The 18106-nt window shown below is 35.5% G+C and overlaps 1 protein-coding gene across 2 annotated transcripts in view; it reads right to left on the reverse strand.

Annotated features, from left to right (window-relative positions):
• Window positions 1-18106, reverse strand: part of RASA2 (RAS p21 protein activator 2) — a 124425-nt gene that overhangs the window by 22820 nt on the left and 83499 nt on the right. Inside the window, exons 10-19 of one of the 2 annotated variants that reach the window (XM_025881310.2) lie at window positions 16471-16627; window positions 15799-15947; window positions 14254-14368; window positions 13747-13821; window positions 12940-13063; window positions 10285-10391; window positions 5989-6072; window positions 5307-5384; window positions 837-910; window positions 185-291 (exon numbers count right to left, since the gene is read on the reverse strand). In XM_025881310.2, coding sequence (XP_025737095.1) covers window positions 185-291; window positions 837-910; window positions 5307-5384; window positions 5989-6072; window positions 10285-10391; window positions 12940-13063; window positions 13747-13821; window positions 14254-14368; window positions 15799-15947; window positions 16471-16627 — 1070 coding nt within the window. Of the gene's footprint in view, window positions 1-181; window positions 292-836; window positions 911-5306; window positions 5385-5988; window positions 6073-10284; window positions 10392-12939; window positions 13064-13746; window positions 13822-14253; window positions 14369-15798; window positions 15948-16470; window positions 16628-18106 lie in introns of both variants that reach the window. The other variant, XM_025881302.2, reaches the window with a different exon arrangement.

Below are 18106 nucleotides of genomic sequence, written 5' to 3' on the forward strand. Positions count from 1 at the left end.
ATTCACATGGTGACACCTGTCCAATATTTATCGCATCCTTAATGTGTGTGCATCACTGTGAGAAACTATACACTGCAGTAATATTACTGAAAAGGTTTGCCAGAGTTATATTAAGTAAGCAAAAAAATTATCTTCACTGAGAGAACCAGGAAAAGGTCCCAAAATAAAGCATAAACACAACTACCTGGCTGTTTGTGGTAGGTGAGCTCTCTGCTTGTTAAGCAGAACCACCGTTTCTTGAAATTCTTTTTCCCGATCCGAGTTCTTCCCTGAGCTCTTTTATACATCTCACTGCCAAAACAACAGATAGGAAAATTTAGTTACAAATATTAAAATAGTTCATCTAAGACAAAAACTGTTCTTTAACTTTAAATGACATGAAAGGCTGTGTAAGATCATATTAAGTATATGAAAATATCTTTGTCATCTGTAACTTCTGCATTTATTTTGGCCATATTAAGGGAATAAAGTCTTTAAATTAATTTAATATTTATAATTGTGCTATTCAGAACTAAAAGGGCCAAACTTTAACTGAAGTTCCCCTTTAACTTCCAATGATAACACTACTTCAAGACTGAAAAGTGCTATTACTTTTTCAAAGTACTCTAATATCCATAATCTCATTGTATTTACGAAACTACTCTAGGACTACATGAACAAAGAATCACGCCCATGTGGCATAAAGTTTATACGACAGTGTGACTTACCCGATGGATGTTACTTAAGCAGTTCTAACAGAACAAAACCCAGATTTCCTAACTTCCAGACCCACGCTTTTTGTACCACGTAACATCTATACTGACACATGACTTTAATCTCTAAATTCATTACATTACCCTTCTTTCAGGTGCACAGGCTCACTCGTACCACTGGATTCTTTAGTTTCAGTAGATGAAATTTCATCCAAGAACTAAATAAGGAAATGGGCAAAAATTACACTTTATGATAACATACGTCAAAAATTCAGTTTATCTTAAATATCACTGATAATATTGTAAAGTTCTTCTTTAAGGAATATACATAATTGTACCTTATAAGGCAAAACACATATTCAATTGTAGAGGAAGTCCTAAGTTACACATTGGATAGGTGTTCTAAAGAGTTTATTCTCAAGTTACTTAAAACCCATAATATGTTTCCCTATAAAAACAGATCAAGCTACAATCCTTAAACTACCATTCTGAAATCTATAAAGCTCTGAATAAAAAGAGTTGTTTTTGTTTTTTGATTTACAGTAAACTCATTTGGGGGCACAACTTAATCTGAACTACCAGAGGTTATTTATAGTCTGTATTTATCTTATGTAATGTGAATATTCATACATTGTGTTCTATAATGTATTTGATTATGGGGTGCCACCTTAGGTTCCATGGGGGTATAATACATAGCACAGACCTATTATCTTTTAAAACTCTGAAAAACTGAATTCTGAAATATTTCTGGTCCCAAAGATTTTAGATCTAGGATTGTGAACCTGTATCATATGTCAGGATCACCAAATTATGGTTCAGTGGTCAAATTCAACCTGCAGCCTGTTTTTTGTAAGGCCTCTGAGTTAAGAACAGTTTTTGTATTTTTTAAAGGGCTACCAAAACAAAGAAGAATATGGGACAGAGCCCTTATATGGCCAGCAAAGCCTAAAATATTTACTCATTGGCCCTTTACAGAAAAAATCTTGCTGAATTCTATTATGTATAACTGATTGTAGCCCTGAGAGATAGTATTCCACAATTATGAATGAAATGTAATTGGGTTCTCTGGAATAACGTGGAAATCTAATCACCGTTTTATAAACTTCCCAGGGAGAATGGGAATGTGGTGGCTCAAGAAAGTTTGGAGTACCCATCTCTAGCAATGGCAAGCCACTCTTGAGAAGAGCAGTTAGCTTCATCAATATGCTACCTTGACTGGTCAAGAGCTTCCTGGCATGTGGCTGTCTCTTCACAGGAAAGAGAAATTAGTATTTCAAGGAACAATTCTTGTTCTTAGAGAGGAATTCTATTTTGTCCCATAAATGAGCTACCTCTTTGTCTAGTCCTTGCTTTTTCCTTTATACTTTTCTATGTTGTCCCACTTGGGACTAAAAAAAAAAAAAGTACATTCATGACACTGAGGCACAAGCACCTAATCTAAAGTAGAATTCGTGGGGAGTCATATTCTCTCAAGATTGGCTTAAGATTGCCCACTAGAAGCCACACTTATAATTTTTTCCAATGTTTACTTCTAGCACGTAAGAAGGAAATCTTGGTAAATGAAGGAGCAAGAACAGAGCTTCTTTTGCATTATATGTGGTGATACAGAACAGGTATATAACGGAACTAAATGGAATGATGTGGATGGAACTATTATGCTAAGCGAAATAAGTCAATCACAGAAAGAAAATTATCATATGATCTCACTGATATGTGGAATTTGAAGAAATAAGGTAGAGGATCACAGGGGAAGGGAGGGAAAAATGAAACAAGATGAAACCAGAGAGGGAGACAAACCATAAAAGACTCATCTCAGGAAACAAACTGAGAGTAGCTGGAGTGGAGGGGGGTGGGAGGGATGGGGTGGCTGGATGATGGGACACTGGGGAGGGTATGTACTATGGTGAGTGCTGTGAATTGTGTAAAACTGATGAATCACAGACCTGTATGTACCCCTGAAACAAATAATACATTATATGTTAATAAAAAAAAAAAATGGGGCACCTGGGTGGCTCAGTCGGTTAAGCGTCCGACTCTTGATTCTGGCTCAGGTCATGATCTCAGGGTTATGAGGTAGAGCTCCTGCTTAAGATTCTCTCCTCTTCCTCTGCCCTTCCCCTGACTCTCTCTTGCGTACTCTTTCTCTCTTTCAAATAAATAAAAATCTTAAAAAAATATATACAAGGTAACTAAACAAATGTCCTATCACATCTTCATTTGTTATAGATGGACCATCCACTAATGGAGGGTAAGAGACATACTTGAATATTTTTTAGTATTTGCCTGAAGGCACTGATTTATTTACTTGAAAAATATTATTTATTTATAATTATTACATTTATTATTTGCTATATTTATAAGGAACTATGTATGGGACAAATACAATTATATAAAGTGAGAGAAAACACAATAATTAAGATGAACTACGGGGAGGGTGAATAGAGGTCCCAATTTGCTCAGGGCCATCCCTGTCTACAGCTGTGGTCCCAACATTATCAACAGTACTCATTTTCACTTTTTTTTTTTTTAAAGATTTTATTTATTTATTTGACAGACAGAGACACAGCAAGAGAGGGAACACAAGCAGGGGTAGTGGGAGAGGGAGAAGCAGGCTTCCTGCTGAGCAGGGAGCCCGATGCGGGGCTCGATCCCAGGACCCCGGGATCATGACCTGAGCCAAAGGCAGACGCTTAACCAAGTGAGCCACCCAGGCGCCCCTCATTTTCACTCTTTAAAGTGTCCATGTTTGGACAGTAAATTATATGGCCACTCTGTTAATAGAACTATCCATGCTGCCCTTCCTAAAATCTGTGGGAATAGTATACCAGTACAAAATGAGAAACTGGGCCTCAGAGGCTTTTGCAATTTCTAGCAATGCACATATCCAGACTTAGCTAGTAAATAATAAAGAAAACTCTTAGGTTAGGGCAAAATATCCTATCCTAGTTTAGGAGTCTAGATCCACATCTAAAACAGGAGATAGCCCATGAGAATGTGAGTAGGTGACACAGGACAGATCAGGAACAGGCTCAACTCCTGGCACGCTTAAATATTTGCTGCACTGACATTATCAACTCTACACATTCTGATTATATCAGGGGGAAAAAAAATCAGCTGCTACCATAGCCTAGGTCATAAAAAATGGCAAAACAACCCTAAAATAAAAGACAATACATCATAATCTTGCCAACAAAAGTCTGCCTACACTGTCCCACAAATGTTTCAACAGTGTCCTACAAATAAAAGACCAGCTTTTCCTTTGCCTATTTTTTTTTTTTAAAGATTTTATTTATTTGACAGTGAGAGAGGGAACACAAGCAGGGGGACTGGGAGAGGGAGATGCAGGCTGCCCGCCGAGCAGGGAGCCCAATGCGGGGCTCAATCCCAGGACTCTGGAATCATGTTCTGAGCTGAAGGCAGAGGCTTAACAGACTGAGCCACCCAGCTGCCCCTCCTTTGCATATTCTTTTCAAAGTCTTTCTCCTCAAAAGCCTTCAGTGGTTGCCTAAAAAGATTTTGGTTGAACTTGCACTATTCTAGATGAAAAAAATTCCAACTGGCTTTATTTTTTTTAAATCATCATTTTCATTTACTGAATCCCTGTGAGAATTCTAAGCGCACACACACAAAAAAGTACAGACATATACTTCAATAAAATATACTCTTGGCAGTCAACTGTGAATCAATCATGCTACAGAAATTGAATAAAATCTTTAAAATTTGGCCTTACTAATTTTGATTCATTAAATCAGAATCATGATAAATACAGTACTTTCTTCAAGCCAAATTTAGATGTACTTCAAAGTAACTTTACAAATTTTAGGGTTTTACAATAAAGCTACATTTTGTTTAGAATGATTCAGAACTAAAGACTCAAGAAATTAAAGATTCTTTCAAAACATTCTTGATTTCTAAGTACAGCAATTTTTGTACGTTATAGGCCTTATGTTAGGATATTGTATACTGTAGTCTTTTGTACATTTACAATACATTTTAATTTATAGTAACTTTCCTCAGGTTACTACCATAAGCTTGTATCGTTTGTAAACTGTTTAATAATTCATGTATTTTTTTACTATGACAAGTACCCACTATATATCAGGCACCATACTAAGACTTTACTGCCCCCCGCCCCAGACCAGAGGTTCTCAATCAGAAACAATTTTGTTCCTCAGGGAACATTTGGCAATGTTAACAGACATTTCTGGTTGTCAAACTAGAAGCATCCTACTGGCATCTAATTGGTAGAGGCCAAGAATGCTGCTAAACATCCTACAACGCACAAGGCAGCCCCTCACAATCAAGAATTATCTGACCCAACTGTCCATAGTGTTGCTGTTAAGAAACCCTAACTCTAGCTATTTGTCATTTGTGTTACTCAGACAGTGGAAATAGCAGCTGTTGTTAAACGTTTAGGTATTTCCACAGTGAAAAATCTCATAGTTTTGTAAGGGAGAAGAAAGGAAGGAAAAGACAGCCTCTTTACATTTGATGTACAGTTTAAACATTATTTTTTTAAACTGGGGTTGACTTCTAGGAATAACATGAAATGCTAACATTTCCCCAATCTATATGATAAGAAATGTTAGCATTTCCAGAGTAAAACAATCATACCTTTTTAACTGCTATAATATATCCTTCTTCTTGAAACATTTTGAAAAATTCACACATGAACGTCTCTTTGAAACTTGACTAGGAAAAAAAAAATCACACAGAGTTTATATATGTTAAATAGAGAACTAATAATATAATGAACTGCATTTCTAAGCTGAGGATTAAGGCCTTAAAGGATTCAATCATATATTTCCAGAGAGTTATAGGATTTGGAGTGGGATTTCTTTCAACAACTGTTAGATGATTATGGCACAAACAGATTCATAGAAGGTTCTTGCATCTGTTCACTAGACTCTCTCCTCTGCTTAGACATATTAGTTTATTATTTTTTTTACAAATTTAAACGTTTACTAATTCACTTAAAAATAATAATCCCATTACATGTTAATGTAAATTACATTTTAAAATGAAAAGCAACTATATCTTCCAAAACAAAAGAATTAGAAGATTGACTATATTTTTTTGCAAATGTCTTTAATTAGATATATTAGTTTAAATAAAACTTCATTAACAGGTGACGAAGACACAATGGCTATCTAAAAGATGGCTACTGCATCTGTATATGTGTATTTTTGGTTAGGCTTTGTTTTTAATTTGGAAGGGAATAAGTGAGAGAGAAGGGATCATAAGGTATAACAAGACTTAGAAGTGTGAATACAAAGCAAAAGATATAAAGACTTACCTTGCTTTTGGACAGACTCCCCCAGCTTCCCAAAGTTTGAATGGTTTTTGAGATGAGGGTTAATGTTCTAATTGTCTGTGGATCCTAAAGAATATAAAAAAGACACAAAACTCCTGTTAAGTTTTTAAGAAACAGAATTTGTGTAAGAGGTAGAATAGAGTGAATAGGCTACATTGCTTTAATGCAGTGATTCAAAAATGTTCATTCAAACCACTGGTGTAGTTAAACTCTAGTTTACAATGGGCACAACTCACTAGACTAAGGAATTAAGAGACTAAAGAAGCCAGATGTCATTTATAATTCCTCCCAAAGTAATTGTATTCAATAATTTGTTACTTCTGAAAGCCATACTTTAATTATGCTATATATGGTGTTTTGTACAGTATGGCAGCTTGAATTACCTAACAAATTGTATTCACTATTGAAATGTCAATCACATCTACTTTTTATACCTTGTAACTTAAAATGGCAGTTTCCAGATTTTCTGTACTCAACCCACCTATAAGCCTATTCAATAACTGATACAGCTTGTACAATCAATCGTTTTCATCATGGAAGTGAAGACCTAACTAAACTTCAGAAATGAGAAGTTATCTGTTTCATGTAGGATCTTAGCAGAAGGTAACTATTTGGGTCTGTTATCCAAGGTATTTTTCAGGCCGGCCTATCAGATAAAAACTAAATATAAATAAAATGGATTAAACAATTCCCCCGATGAGTCCTTGCTCCCTCCTCCCCTTTTTTTAAATTGAGGTATAATTTACATACAGTGAATTGGACAGATTTTAAAGGTACATAACCCAATGAGTTTCCACCAATCCATATTATCTGTATAATCAATTCTCCTATCACATATAGAATGTATTTTGGAGATTCAAATAAACACAATCTTCCACCAAAACACAGACTTAAGAAAACTTAGATACAGAAATTGCTTTAGTTTAGTTTTTGGTTACATTCTTAGTATCCCCACACTGAAAATAACAGTGAATGTGAAGAAGAAAGAACCAGGATGTAAGGCAATCTGGAAAAAAAGGAGTATCTGGGATATGGTCATTATATTTATGAAATAGTTACACACCTTAATTAAGGTTATTCAGAAATATTTCAGCTAGAACATCCAGGATTCCATCATATGTATAAAAGGTCCCTATAATTCTCTGCCTTTGAAGAACGTAAGATTCTTAACAATGGCTAATAAACTGAATTTGAACTGAATTTCACCAAGACTTCCCTGTTCAAATGTGGTTTTAGAATCACTGTTGTAGGTTATGATTTCCCTGAACTAAAAAAAAAAAAAAAGAGCAAAGCATATTTATACAATTTCTGCACATCAGATCCTTGTTTACATCAACATGACCCTCACTACTATGTGACAATCATATCATTTAGCTACTATTGATTCCCTGGTATACTCTACATACAAGCGGTTCTAAATGATTCCCCTGCTACCATCTGCCATCCTAAGTTTTTATGCATGTCCAGTATCTTAGACATCTGGTACCTAGCACACAGCCTGGCACAGGCATCTAGTAGATGCCTTATAACATTCATTAAATTCAATTGAAATGTTGAATCTCTCACCTCAAAACAACATATCTTATTCTTTTTTCCTTATATTAGGTTGAACCATATGAAATACTATTATTTGACTACTTTTGATCTATAAAACACAAAACAACTTCATACGGTTTCCCACATCTCAAAGGAGGAATTACTCTTTTCCTAAGGTTTACACCCATCATTTTTTCAAGACAATCTGAATCCTCCAGGATTCTGATCTGGTTATTAGCAAGCCCTCTCCTCTCTTCACTTTTTTCCCTTTCTGTTGGTTTCTTCTCCTCTGTTTAAATCACATACAGATTTTCCCATTTTGGAGAAGACTCATCATTTAACTAGCTCCCTCTCTGAGTTACTATCGTTCCCTTACCAAACATTCACCAAGTGTCTACTAGTCCTAGAAACTGCGTACGTACTCGGGATACACAAACTTGAAAAAGATCCAACCCTTGCTCTTAGGTATTGACAGTCCACATTCAGAGACTCTAAACAGATGACTATAAAACAGTATGACAAATGTCAAGACAGAGAGAGCCACAGGATGCTACAGGTATATGTAAGAGAGGAACGTAACCCAGACTAGACAGTTAGAGAAGTCTGCCTTGGCTGAGTCTTGAAAGGAGCTATCAATGAGAGAACGAGGGGTACGATGAGACAAATGGTTCAGTCCTTTTTTCCCCCCAACCATGAAACTTCTCAAAAGAGTAGTCTACCATGTCAATGTTAACATAACCCATATTTAAAAATTAGCATTTAAAAAAAATCATTCATGTGTGTATGTACATGTTTGAATTTGCCTATGTCTTTTATTAGCAACAGGGCAAGCTCAATTTTGATATATTTCCTGGGTAAAAACTACATTTACCTATTTATTTTTTAATCTTCTGAAATCTGATTTTTTTTGTACTCTACTAAAACTGGTTTCTCAAAATTCAAAGAACTTCTAAATGTGAAATCCAACCATTAACTGGTTCCCCTCCCAAACCACTCTAACTTTCAATACTGGTCTTGACAATCCCATCATTCCCAGGTTCCTGGGACTACTTCTTGCTCTTAACTTCCACAGTATGCATTAACTTGGTAAAAATCAGGTACTAGTTTTAGATGATGTATCTTACATATTTGTCCCATTTTCCCAATTGGAATGAAAAGTTCTTAAAAAGGGTAAGTTTACACTTAAAAGCGAACAAAAGCTATATGACACAGTATGAACCAGTCCTTCTAGCATACTGATTGGAAAAGTGACATAAAATACGAAGTCTGTGGCTAGAAGGACTTTATTGCAACATCTGTTATAGAAATATGCAAATCCAAGTCTGAATACAAGGCAGGGTCACAAGCTCAGAGGTAGGCGTTCTGTTTATATCCAGAATGCTGCTACTAAGCTTTTTCAGACCCAGAATTCTGCACAGCTTCAGTAACACAGCCATTAAGAAAGGATAATCCTGTGATCAAAAGGACAACTGGCCCACTCTCTGCTGCAGCTATTCACAGACTATTTGTCCTTTGGCAAGAAAGGGTGTGTTGCTGCAAGAGTAGCATGGTTCTATTCAGTTGTCAAAGTGAAATGAGTGGGCAACGTCATGCAGCTGTGAAGAGGAGTGGCCTCCAAAGCCCAGTTTTAACTCTAAAACTCATGTGTCTTCTCTACCCCATATAAGTTTCGTAAGGGCAGAGTGTCTCCCTCATCACTGCATCTCTAGCACAGAGCACAGTGATGAACACTACAGGTGTTTGAACACCTTACTGCCTAAGAGGCAGGAAAGAAGAGGAGTGAGCTCAAAGATTGGGAAGACTGAAGGAGACAGCATTCCAGTTTAACCAGTTCAAACTGAGTGAGATCAAATCATATTCGATCAGTTGTGTGACCGTGGAGAAATTGCTGAATTGTGATACTCTTATCTGCAAAAGGGGATGATAACAGAATTTACCTCACAGGGAGGACCAAGTAAGTTAAAACACAAAGTACTTGGAACAAGGTCTACTACAAAGTCCTAAGTATATGTTGGCTATTATCATTATATGTTACACCAGTCAGCAATGAAAGCAATTACATAAGATTATAAAATATCTGGAACATAAAAGGTTAAAGAATCAGCAAATATACTCCATATGAGAAGGAAAGAAAGAGCAAATATAAGGAGTTTTAAAATGTTAAAAACATGTGTATCTATGCAGTATAGATTCAGATATAAATAACTGAATAGGACTTCAGAACATCTTTAAAGTTTTAAATCTCATATATTTATAGTATCAGGTGAATAAAAAGTAAAAAATGTGGAGCTACCAAACAAATTACGTTCCAATCAAAGTTTCTACACCTTTCAGAAATGAGCCTCTTCAAATTTCTGTGAGATTTAAAAATACCTGTGAGATTAAACTAAACCTCTAACTCATGAAAAAACAAAAACAACCCTATGGAAGTTCACACACACACACACACACATAGACACACACACACACAAAACAGTGGAGGGTGGATATAATGGACCCTCTTCACACCTATCATCAAGCTTCAACAACTATCAACATTTTATTACTTTTGCCCAGTACCTTTTAACAGCAACAAAAATTGGAATTTTCAGCTTTCTCTGAAAGACCGAAATGGCCAAGGAAAATGTCCAGTAAATTTAAGTACCAGTTATAAGAAAAAAGTCAAGTGAAACTGGCTTGTTATTTTATCTTTTTTAAATTTCAGTAAAAATGGAATAAAGCTTTGAGAAGAACAACACTTACTGGATGATGAGGTCGCAAATGAAAAGTATGAGGTGATACTACGGCTACAGCAAAGAAACGAAGAAATACAAAGCTGCTCACTGCAGAATACTGAACATGAGGGTCATCTGCAGGAAAAAAATGGTGAAATGTCATGCATAAAAACACTGAATTAAAAAACAAAGATGACAAAATAAAAAGATATTGAAAAAACATGTAAACTTAATAGGAGATCAATATAATTTGTCTAGTGGGGACTGAGTTGATGAAATGATAGTAATGATTATGACTAAATTAAAGGAAAAAATCCTATGACTAAAAGAAAGGAATAATATAAAAATTAAAAAAAAAGAAAGGCAAAGCTACCAGGTTTTCAGGAATATTTTAATTTGGAAAAAGACTGCTTTCCTCATCTGCAAGGAAGACTTCTTAAATTGCAACAAAAATAAAAGTAGTATCTAGTACCACCTAGTGGTAATACTGAATCCTTTAAGACTAGGATAGATTATTTTCAGTTTTAGAATATTGTTTCAATTTTCCCCTCAAAAGTCTTGATAATATCAAAGACAATGCAATAAAAACAACTGGTAGGAATCTTTCTTTTAAAAAAGCAATCAATATTCCATATAAAAATGAAGATGAACTGAAGACAATTTGCGGTTTTTGTCATTCATTCACCTACAGCTTTTGTTTCAAACTGGAATGAATACTTAACCCAACAGTCATGACAGGGAAGCAGGCAGTGAGGGGAAAAAGTTTGGATTTGGTTTGCGTTTAAACTCTTATAAGTCACTCAACAGGTAGTCATGGGCAAGTCATTTAACTTGTAGTTCTTCATTAATACTTGCTGCTGCCCACTCACTGTCTCCTCCCTACTCTCTACTCATCTTCCCAGGGTAACAGAAGAACAAATGAGAAAATATGAAAATATTTTATGACAACAAAACTGTCACTACTGTAGTCTACTGAGGATATGAAAACATATTAATATTTAAGCCAACAAAAAAAGTAAAGGTGACACATTTGCATTTATAAAAAGCCATAATATGTTCCAGATAATTTCTATAAACAGAATTAAACGTATTTTTTAAAGCCAAGATCACTGGGTAGTACAGAGTACAATGACTAGCAATATGCTTTTGGAATAGGCCAAATCCAGGTTGGAGACCCTCCTTGTCTGCTGGCCATGTCTTGGACCTTGAGTGAGTTATATAACGTTTCTAAACCTCAGTTTCATTATTTACCTAAGGGGAGCAGTACCTCATGCCTCATGTGGTGGCGTGAGCATGAGAGCAGGAGGAGTAGGAGATGATGCAGGCTAGCACCGTGTGCTCATTCACTATGTACTCAATGTGCTTGTCATGATTTAACTATTTAAAAATATAACTTCTGGGGCGCCTGGGTGGTTCAGTCGTTAGGCATCTGCCTTCGGCTCGGGTCATTATCCCGGGGTCCTGGGATCGAGCCCTACCATCGGGCTCCCTGCTCAGTGGGGAGCCTGCTTCTCCCTCTCCCTCTGCCTGCCGCTCTGCCTACTTGTGCTCTCTGTCAAATGAATAAATAAAATCTTAAAAAATAATAATAAAAAATATATATAATTTCAGTGAGCAGTTCATCTTGCCATATGTTAATGTCTCTGCTCCCTTTACTTGTGCTGTAAAGACTAGATTTAGTATACTTATTTGAAGGTGATTGTTTATGTCTTTAGTAGAATTAGCAAAGGTATCTACGCCTGAATTTATACACATTAGTTAGAAAACTCAGCCCTACGACTTTAGCACTGGGTAAATGTAGTGGAGGCGCAGATTAATGCACACACCGTGTGTGTGTGTGCACATACACACAGACACACACACACACACAAGAACAAGATAAAGTAGCAAAATGTCTTCAGATGGTTACAGATGTCTCACTTAAGAATCTCACACAGCTGGGTAAGATAATTTAAGTAGCTACCTTACCTCCTCCCTCTTCCCATTACAATAGACAGATCTGGAAAGACAGCTATAGCAAGTTTATTTACTTATCAGAGATGCATATAATTAGAATAATTCTAAATATTGACAATCAGAGATAGCAACTCTTATTTTTTATGATACGTTTCTAAACAAAGCCTTGACATAGCTATTCTACCAGATTAAAGCATGCATTTACTGATATATGTACCTCAAAATTCTATGTCTATTGCAACAGAGATGTTTCTAAGGTCTCAAACCCATTTCTGTAAAAATGTCCCACCACCAAAACCTTAGCATTCTCAAACTGTCAAATCTAGTCAGTTGTATTGAACTAAAAATTCTCATTATTTAAATGCAAATAAATAAATAAATGCACGAAGGTACAGATAACAAAGGCGTTTTTGTTTATTACATTTAACAATCTCCTAAGTACTGAGTATAAATGTTTACTTATGTTACAGTTCTAAATGTTTGCCTTTCTTAAAAATAATTTTTGATTTGCTCTTTGTAATAAGTTGTCATATTGAAATAATATGTTTTGAGATTGTAAGGAAATTAAACCCGATGTTTCATAAAAAAGCTATAATTATTTTGCAAAGAAGACTGTACCTATAAACCTAAAACATTTCACATAAGCCAAATCCACAGTAACTCTATTAAAAAAACATCAAATACAGAAAAAGAAATGGCATGTTTTTTAGTAAAATAAGGCACTTACTAGGAAATCTTTGAGTAGCCATTTGCCTTAGAGAATAAAAGGTATCACACATTACAGTGGGGCAGCTCATACTTGATTTTACAATTGTACTGAATAACTTGTCTACATAGTAGCGTAGATTCTCCTGTAGAATTTAACAAGGTAAACATCAGGATTTTAACTTTTACACATTTTCCATAGCCTTTATGGAAAACAATGCAGTGAAAATGAGATTAGGCAGTTACTATCTATTATACTAAAGCTCTGCTTCCCTTCTCTAAACTCACTCAGTTAAAGGACAATTTACAACTTGACCTCATTTAACAGATTTGATTGAGATTAGCTAAATATAACTGGTAAATGTATGGAATAAACTTTACAAGAAGCAACAGAATAAAATCATCCAAAGGGAAATCAGGGAAATAACTTGGACATGCAGGCACACGGACACTGTGGCAATTTTATTTAGTGCAATGGAAACCTGTGACTCTAACATAATCATTGTTTTCCCAGAGACAACTAAAATGTTGGTTGACCAAGTCATTGTGCCACTTAGCCTGGTCAGTCTGACCCCAAAGGGTCTAGACTGCAACTAGATACAGCCTTATTCCACTATTGTTACTAGAGCCAAAGAGAGATAATCAGGAACAAAAATAAAGTGAAACTCCACGACAAAGCAACATTCTAAAAACTAGACATAGGAAATACTAATAGTGTGGGCATTAAGTAAAGAATAAGAAGCACTACATCCTTCCACATAGCACTATGGAAGATTATGTTTGGGAGAAGGCCCATTTTAATGCAGTTATAAAGATAACAAGGACTTACCTTATTATTTTCTACATTATCTCCCTCTTTCAATTTAATAGGATCAATTTCACAGGATTTTGAGGATTCACATATCTGAAGAGAGATTAATTTTTCATTTAATTCGCTTTTCTAAATAATTTGGCAGAAGGAAAATAACTTATTTTTCTGATAATACAATTATAAAAATTAAAACCATAATGTTTATAACCCCCATCCAGAGATAATGTATACAATACTGCAAAAGAACTGTCAAAATTCACTTCTAATATATTTGAAACTCTAGCTAAAACCAAAATCTAGTAACAACAACAACAAAAAGAAAGAAATCCAGTAACAAAAAAAAATAATCATGTAGATTATACTCAATGTACCCTTCAAGTAACAATCCACTGATGGAAAGGTACTTCTGAAGGGCTCAGCCTTATTCTTTCAGTAGTACACGAACGGGTATATGATCCCTGTCACTAGGTCACTTGATGAAAGAGAGGCCACAGAGACTTCAATTATCAGAGGTATAGCCCATACCTCATCTAGAATAGGTTTTAATGTGACTTTCAGGTAGTGCCTTCCCACTATTTTCATCATCTCATCCAGACATCGGGTAGCCAAAGAATTTCCTCTAAAAATTGTGTTTGCATCTCTGAAATACAAACAGAAATAAGGTGAAACCAAGAGCAGTAACACAAATGCTGTGAAATCAATAGCATGAGATATATGACTTTGGCTATATATACAATTTTAGTAATTTTTACCATCCATTTAAAAAGCTTGCTGCCAAGACATGAACAGACATTCCCCAAAGAAGACATAGAGGGCCAACAGACACATGAAAAAGTGCTCAACATCACTCGGCATCAGGGAAATCCAAATCAAAACCTCAATGAGATACCACCTCACACCAGTCAGAATGGCTAAAATTAACAAGTCAGGAAACGACAGATGTTGGCATGGATGCGGAGAAAGGGGAACCCTCCTACACTGTTGGTGGGAATGCAAGCTGGTGCAGCCACTCTGGAAAACAGTATGGAGGTTCCTCAAAAAGTTAAAAATACAGCTACCCTATGATGCAGCAATTACACTACTGGGTATTTACTCCAAAGATACAAATGTAGTGAAAAGAAGGGGCACATGCACCCCGATGTTTATAGCAGCAATGTCCACAACAGCCAGACTATGGAAAGAGCCCAGATGTCCATCGACAGATGAATGGATAAAGATGTGGTATATATATGTACAATGGAATACGACTCAGTCATCAGAAAGAATGAAATCGTGCCATTTGCAATAACGTGGATGGAACTAGAGGGTATTATGCTAAGCAAAATAAGAGAAAGACAATTATCATTATGATCTCACTCATATGTAGAATTTAGTAAACAAAACAGAGGATCATAGCGGAAGAGAGGGGAAAAAACGAGGCAAAATCAGAGAGAGAGACAAACCATAAAAGACTCTTAATCACAGGAAACGAACTTGAGGGTTGCTAGAGGGGAGAGGGTGGGGGGATGGAGCACTGGGTGTTATATAAGACTGATGAATCACTGACCTCTACCTCTGCTGCCATTAGGCTTTTCAAACTTACCAAAACGATTTACCAAAAATAGTAAGAACTTAAAAAAAAAAAAAAAAGCAAACAATATTAATGAACTACAAAAGTGGAATGTGTGTGAATATAAGACAGTGCTATGACAGGACTGGGAAGCCATCTGAATGCTTTTCATAATGTCACACATATGTATACAGGGGTGATACATAATGGGTAAGGAGGAAAAAAACCGGACTTCTGACCTGGCATTTTATCTTGACATGTGAATAATTACAAGAAGCCGCCAAGATTAGTAACAGGAAATTTTGACACTGAATAAAAAAATCCTTCATTAACTGTTAATGTTGCTGTTGGTGGATACCGTTTGCTAACTTAAAGAACTGCCTCTTATTTCTTGCTAAGTGTTCTTTTCAGACTCCCATCCAGTAAGGCTGGTCAATACAAAAGAAGTGAAATTACAAAAAATTTGGCAAACTAAAATCCAATTTCAACACACATAATTAACATTTTAATATAACTCTTACTGTGTATCCTTCAAGTCTAATTCAGCCACTGCAGTGGCAAAAGGAACAAGTTTATCATGGTGCAGCAGCAGTCGTACAAGGGGCAAAACAGCATCATTTTTATCTCGACAAATTTCACCCAAAATGTAAGCAGCTGAGGCAGATATCGGCTAGAATATAGAAAGGCAGAAAACAAGCACAAAATCAAGGAAACACGACTAAATGCCCCATCACTAGCCTGTGTAAGTAATTCAAGCATATTTATTGACTATTACCGTTGTACAGAATAATACTTAATTTTCTAGGGTGCCTGGGTGGCTCAGTTGGTTAAGCGACTGCCTCCGGCTCAGGTTGTGGTCCCGGAGTCCTGGGATCGAGTCCCACATCAGGTTCCCGGCTCAGCAGGGAGCCTGCTTCTCCCTCTGACACCTCTCCCCTCTCATGCTGTTTCTCCCTCTCAAATAAATAAATAAAATCTTAAAAAAAAAAAAATTTAATTTTCTAAAACTTTTCTCAGAGATGAAATTTCAAGCATGTCCTGGAATCAGTACTGTGGTTCAGATAAACTGAATATATATATGTATATATATTGACTATTTTAATAAAACTTGATACTCAAATCTTTTCCACATCATTTATAGGATTATTTTAGCCATTTCACATTAAATCATACCCTTAAGATTTTTAAAGTACCTGAACATCTGGTGATTTTAGCAGCAACGTTTTCAAAGGACCATAGTACTCTGAAGGAAGCACATAGTCTTCTGTATAACATATATTTAATCGAAGAGATCCCAGATCATCAGTTTTAGATGACTTGTTTCCATTGTCTCTTGGTTGTAGCAAGTACCTAAAGTAAAAATACAGTTGAATTCATGAGATGATAATGAGCATCCAAGTCAGTGAGGTAAATAAACAGCTAAGCTGTAAAAAAAAAAAAAAAAAACCAAACCAAAAAAGTCAACTTAGTATTTAAGGTTAAGACACTTTATAAGTAGCCAACTATCAATCTTCAGAGGCTTAATATTGGTTGTATACTGAATAGAAAGCTATAAACAGATTTTTACCCGGGAAACAAAAAGTACAGGTAATACAAAAATTAAGATCTCAAAGGGGTTGAATTAGTTTGATTAGCTTGTAGATTTAGGAAAAGAGAATAAAAAGTAAAACATTTAAAATCCAATGTATAATCAAAAATAACATCTCACTACCTAACCTAAGACACATTTAGCTGAAATAGATAAGACATACCATAAGAAGGCACAAGTGATCTTGTTTTAAAGTAAATCTTATATTTGTAAAAATCTGAACTTATTTTTTAAAAAGTTAGTGACTGAAGGTTTATAGATTTTTATATTATTAAAGGAGAAACAATGTAACTACACTGAAAATATTTTTATTTGCAGAAATCAGATGTACATGAATTTTTTTTATTTAGGCAAGTAGAAGGCAAAAAATATATATGTACAAAGAGAGGTTTAAAATTTTCCAAGAAAAATGTTTAGAAATCAAGAGGAGTTTGTTGGACAAAAATCAGAAATCTAATAGTTATTTTTAAAGACTTTTTATCATGGAAATTTAATAACATATACAAAAGTAAAGAGAACAGTATATCTATTGAACCCCCATGCACCTATCACCTAGCTTTAGTAATCATCAATGCGAGGCTATTCTTGTTTCAGCCATACCTCTACTCACTCCTCCCATCCCATTCCTGCATTATCTTAAAGCAATTTCCAGACGTCTTATAATTTTATCTATAACTATTTCAATATATATAACTATATATAACTTTTTAAAAATTATCATTATCCAGTTTGTGTTCAAACTCTCCCAAACTTTATCATGAACACTTTTCTACAGTTTGTTCATATCCAAGGTCCATACATTACTTGTTTCTTTTAACCTATAGATTCCCTATACCCAAGAAATCTGGTAGTTAGAGTAGAATTTTCCACAATTAGGGATTACGCTAAATCTATCTCCATGACGTCACTTAACATGTTCTTTGTCCTCTCTGTACTTTCTGTATATTGGCAGTCAGATCTAGAGGCTTGGCTAGATTCAGGTTTGATATGCTGGCAAGAACATTTCACTGATAGTGTGTAGTTCCACAAAGAGGCACTAATGTCTCTCTTTTTGTGATATGAGCAGTCACTGATGAACACTGCCTAGAGTCATTAACTTTCAGAGATTATAAAATGATAGCTTTTTTATTTTTTAAAGATTTTACTTATTTTTTTTTGTCATAGCGAGAGAGCACAAGCAGGGGGAGCGGCAGGCAGAGGGAGAAGCAGGCTCTCTGCCGAGCAGGGAGCCCGATGTGGGA

This window comes from Callorhinus ursinus, unplaced genomic scaffold (assembly GCF_003265705.2).
Source record: "Callorhinus ursinus isolate GAN/ISIS: 27379988/994484 unplaced genomic scaffold, GSC_fseal_2.0 scaffold1, whole genome shotgun sequence".
Taxonomy (NCBI): Eukaryota; Metazoa; Chordata; class Mammalia; order Carnivora; family Otariidae; genus Callorhinus; species Callorhinus ursinus.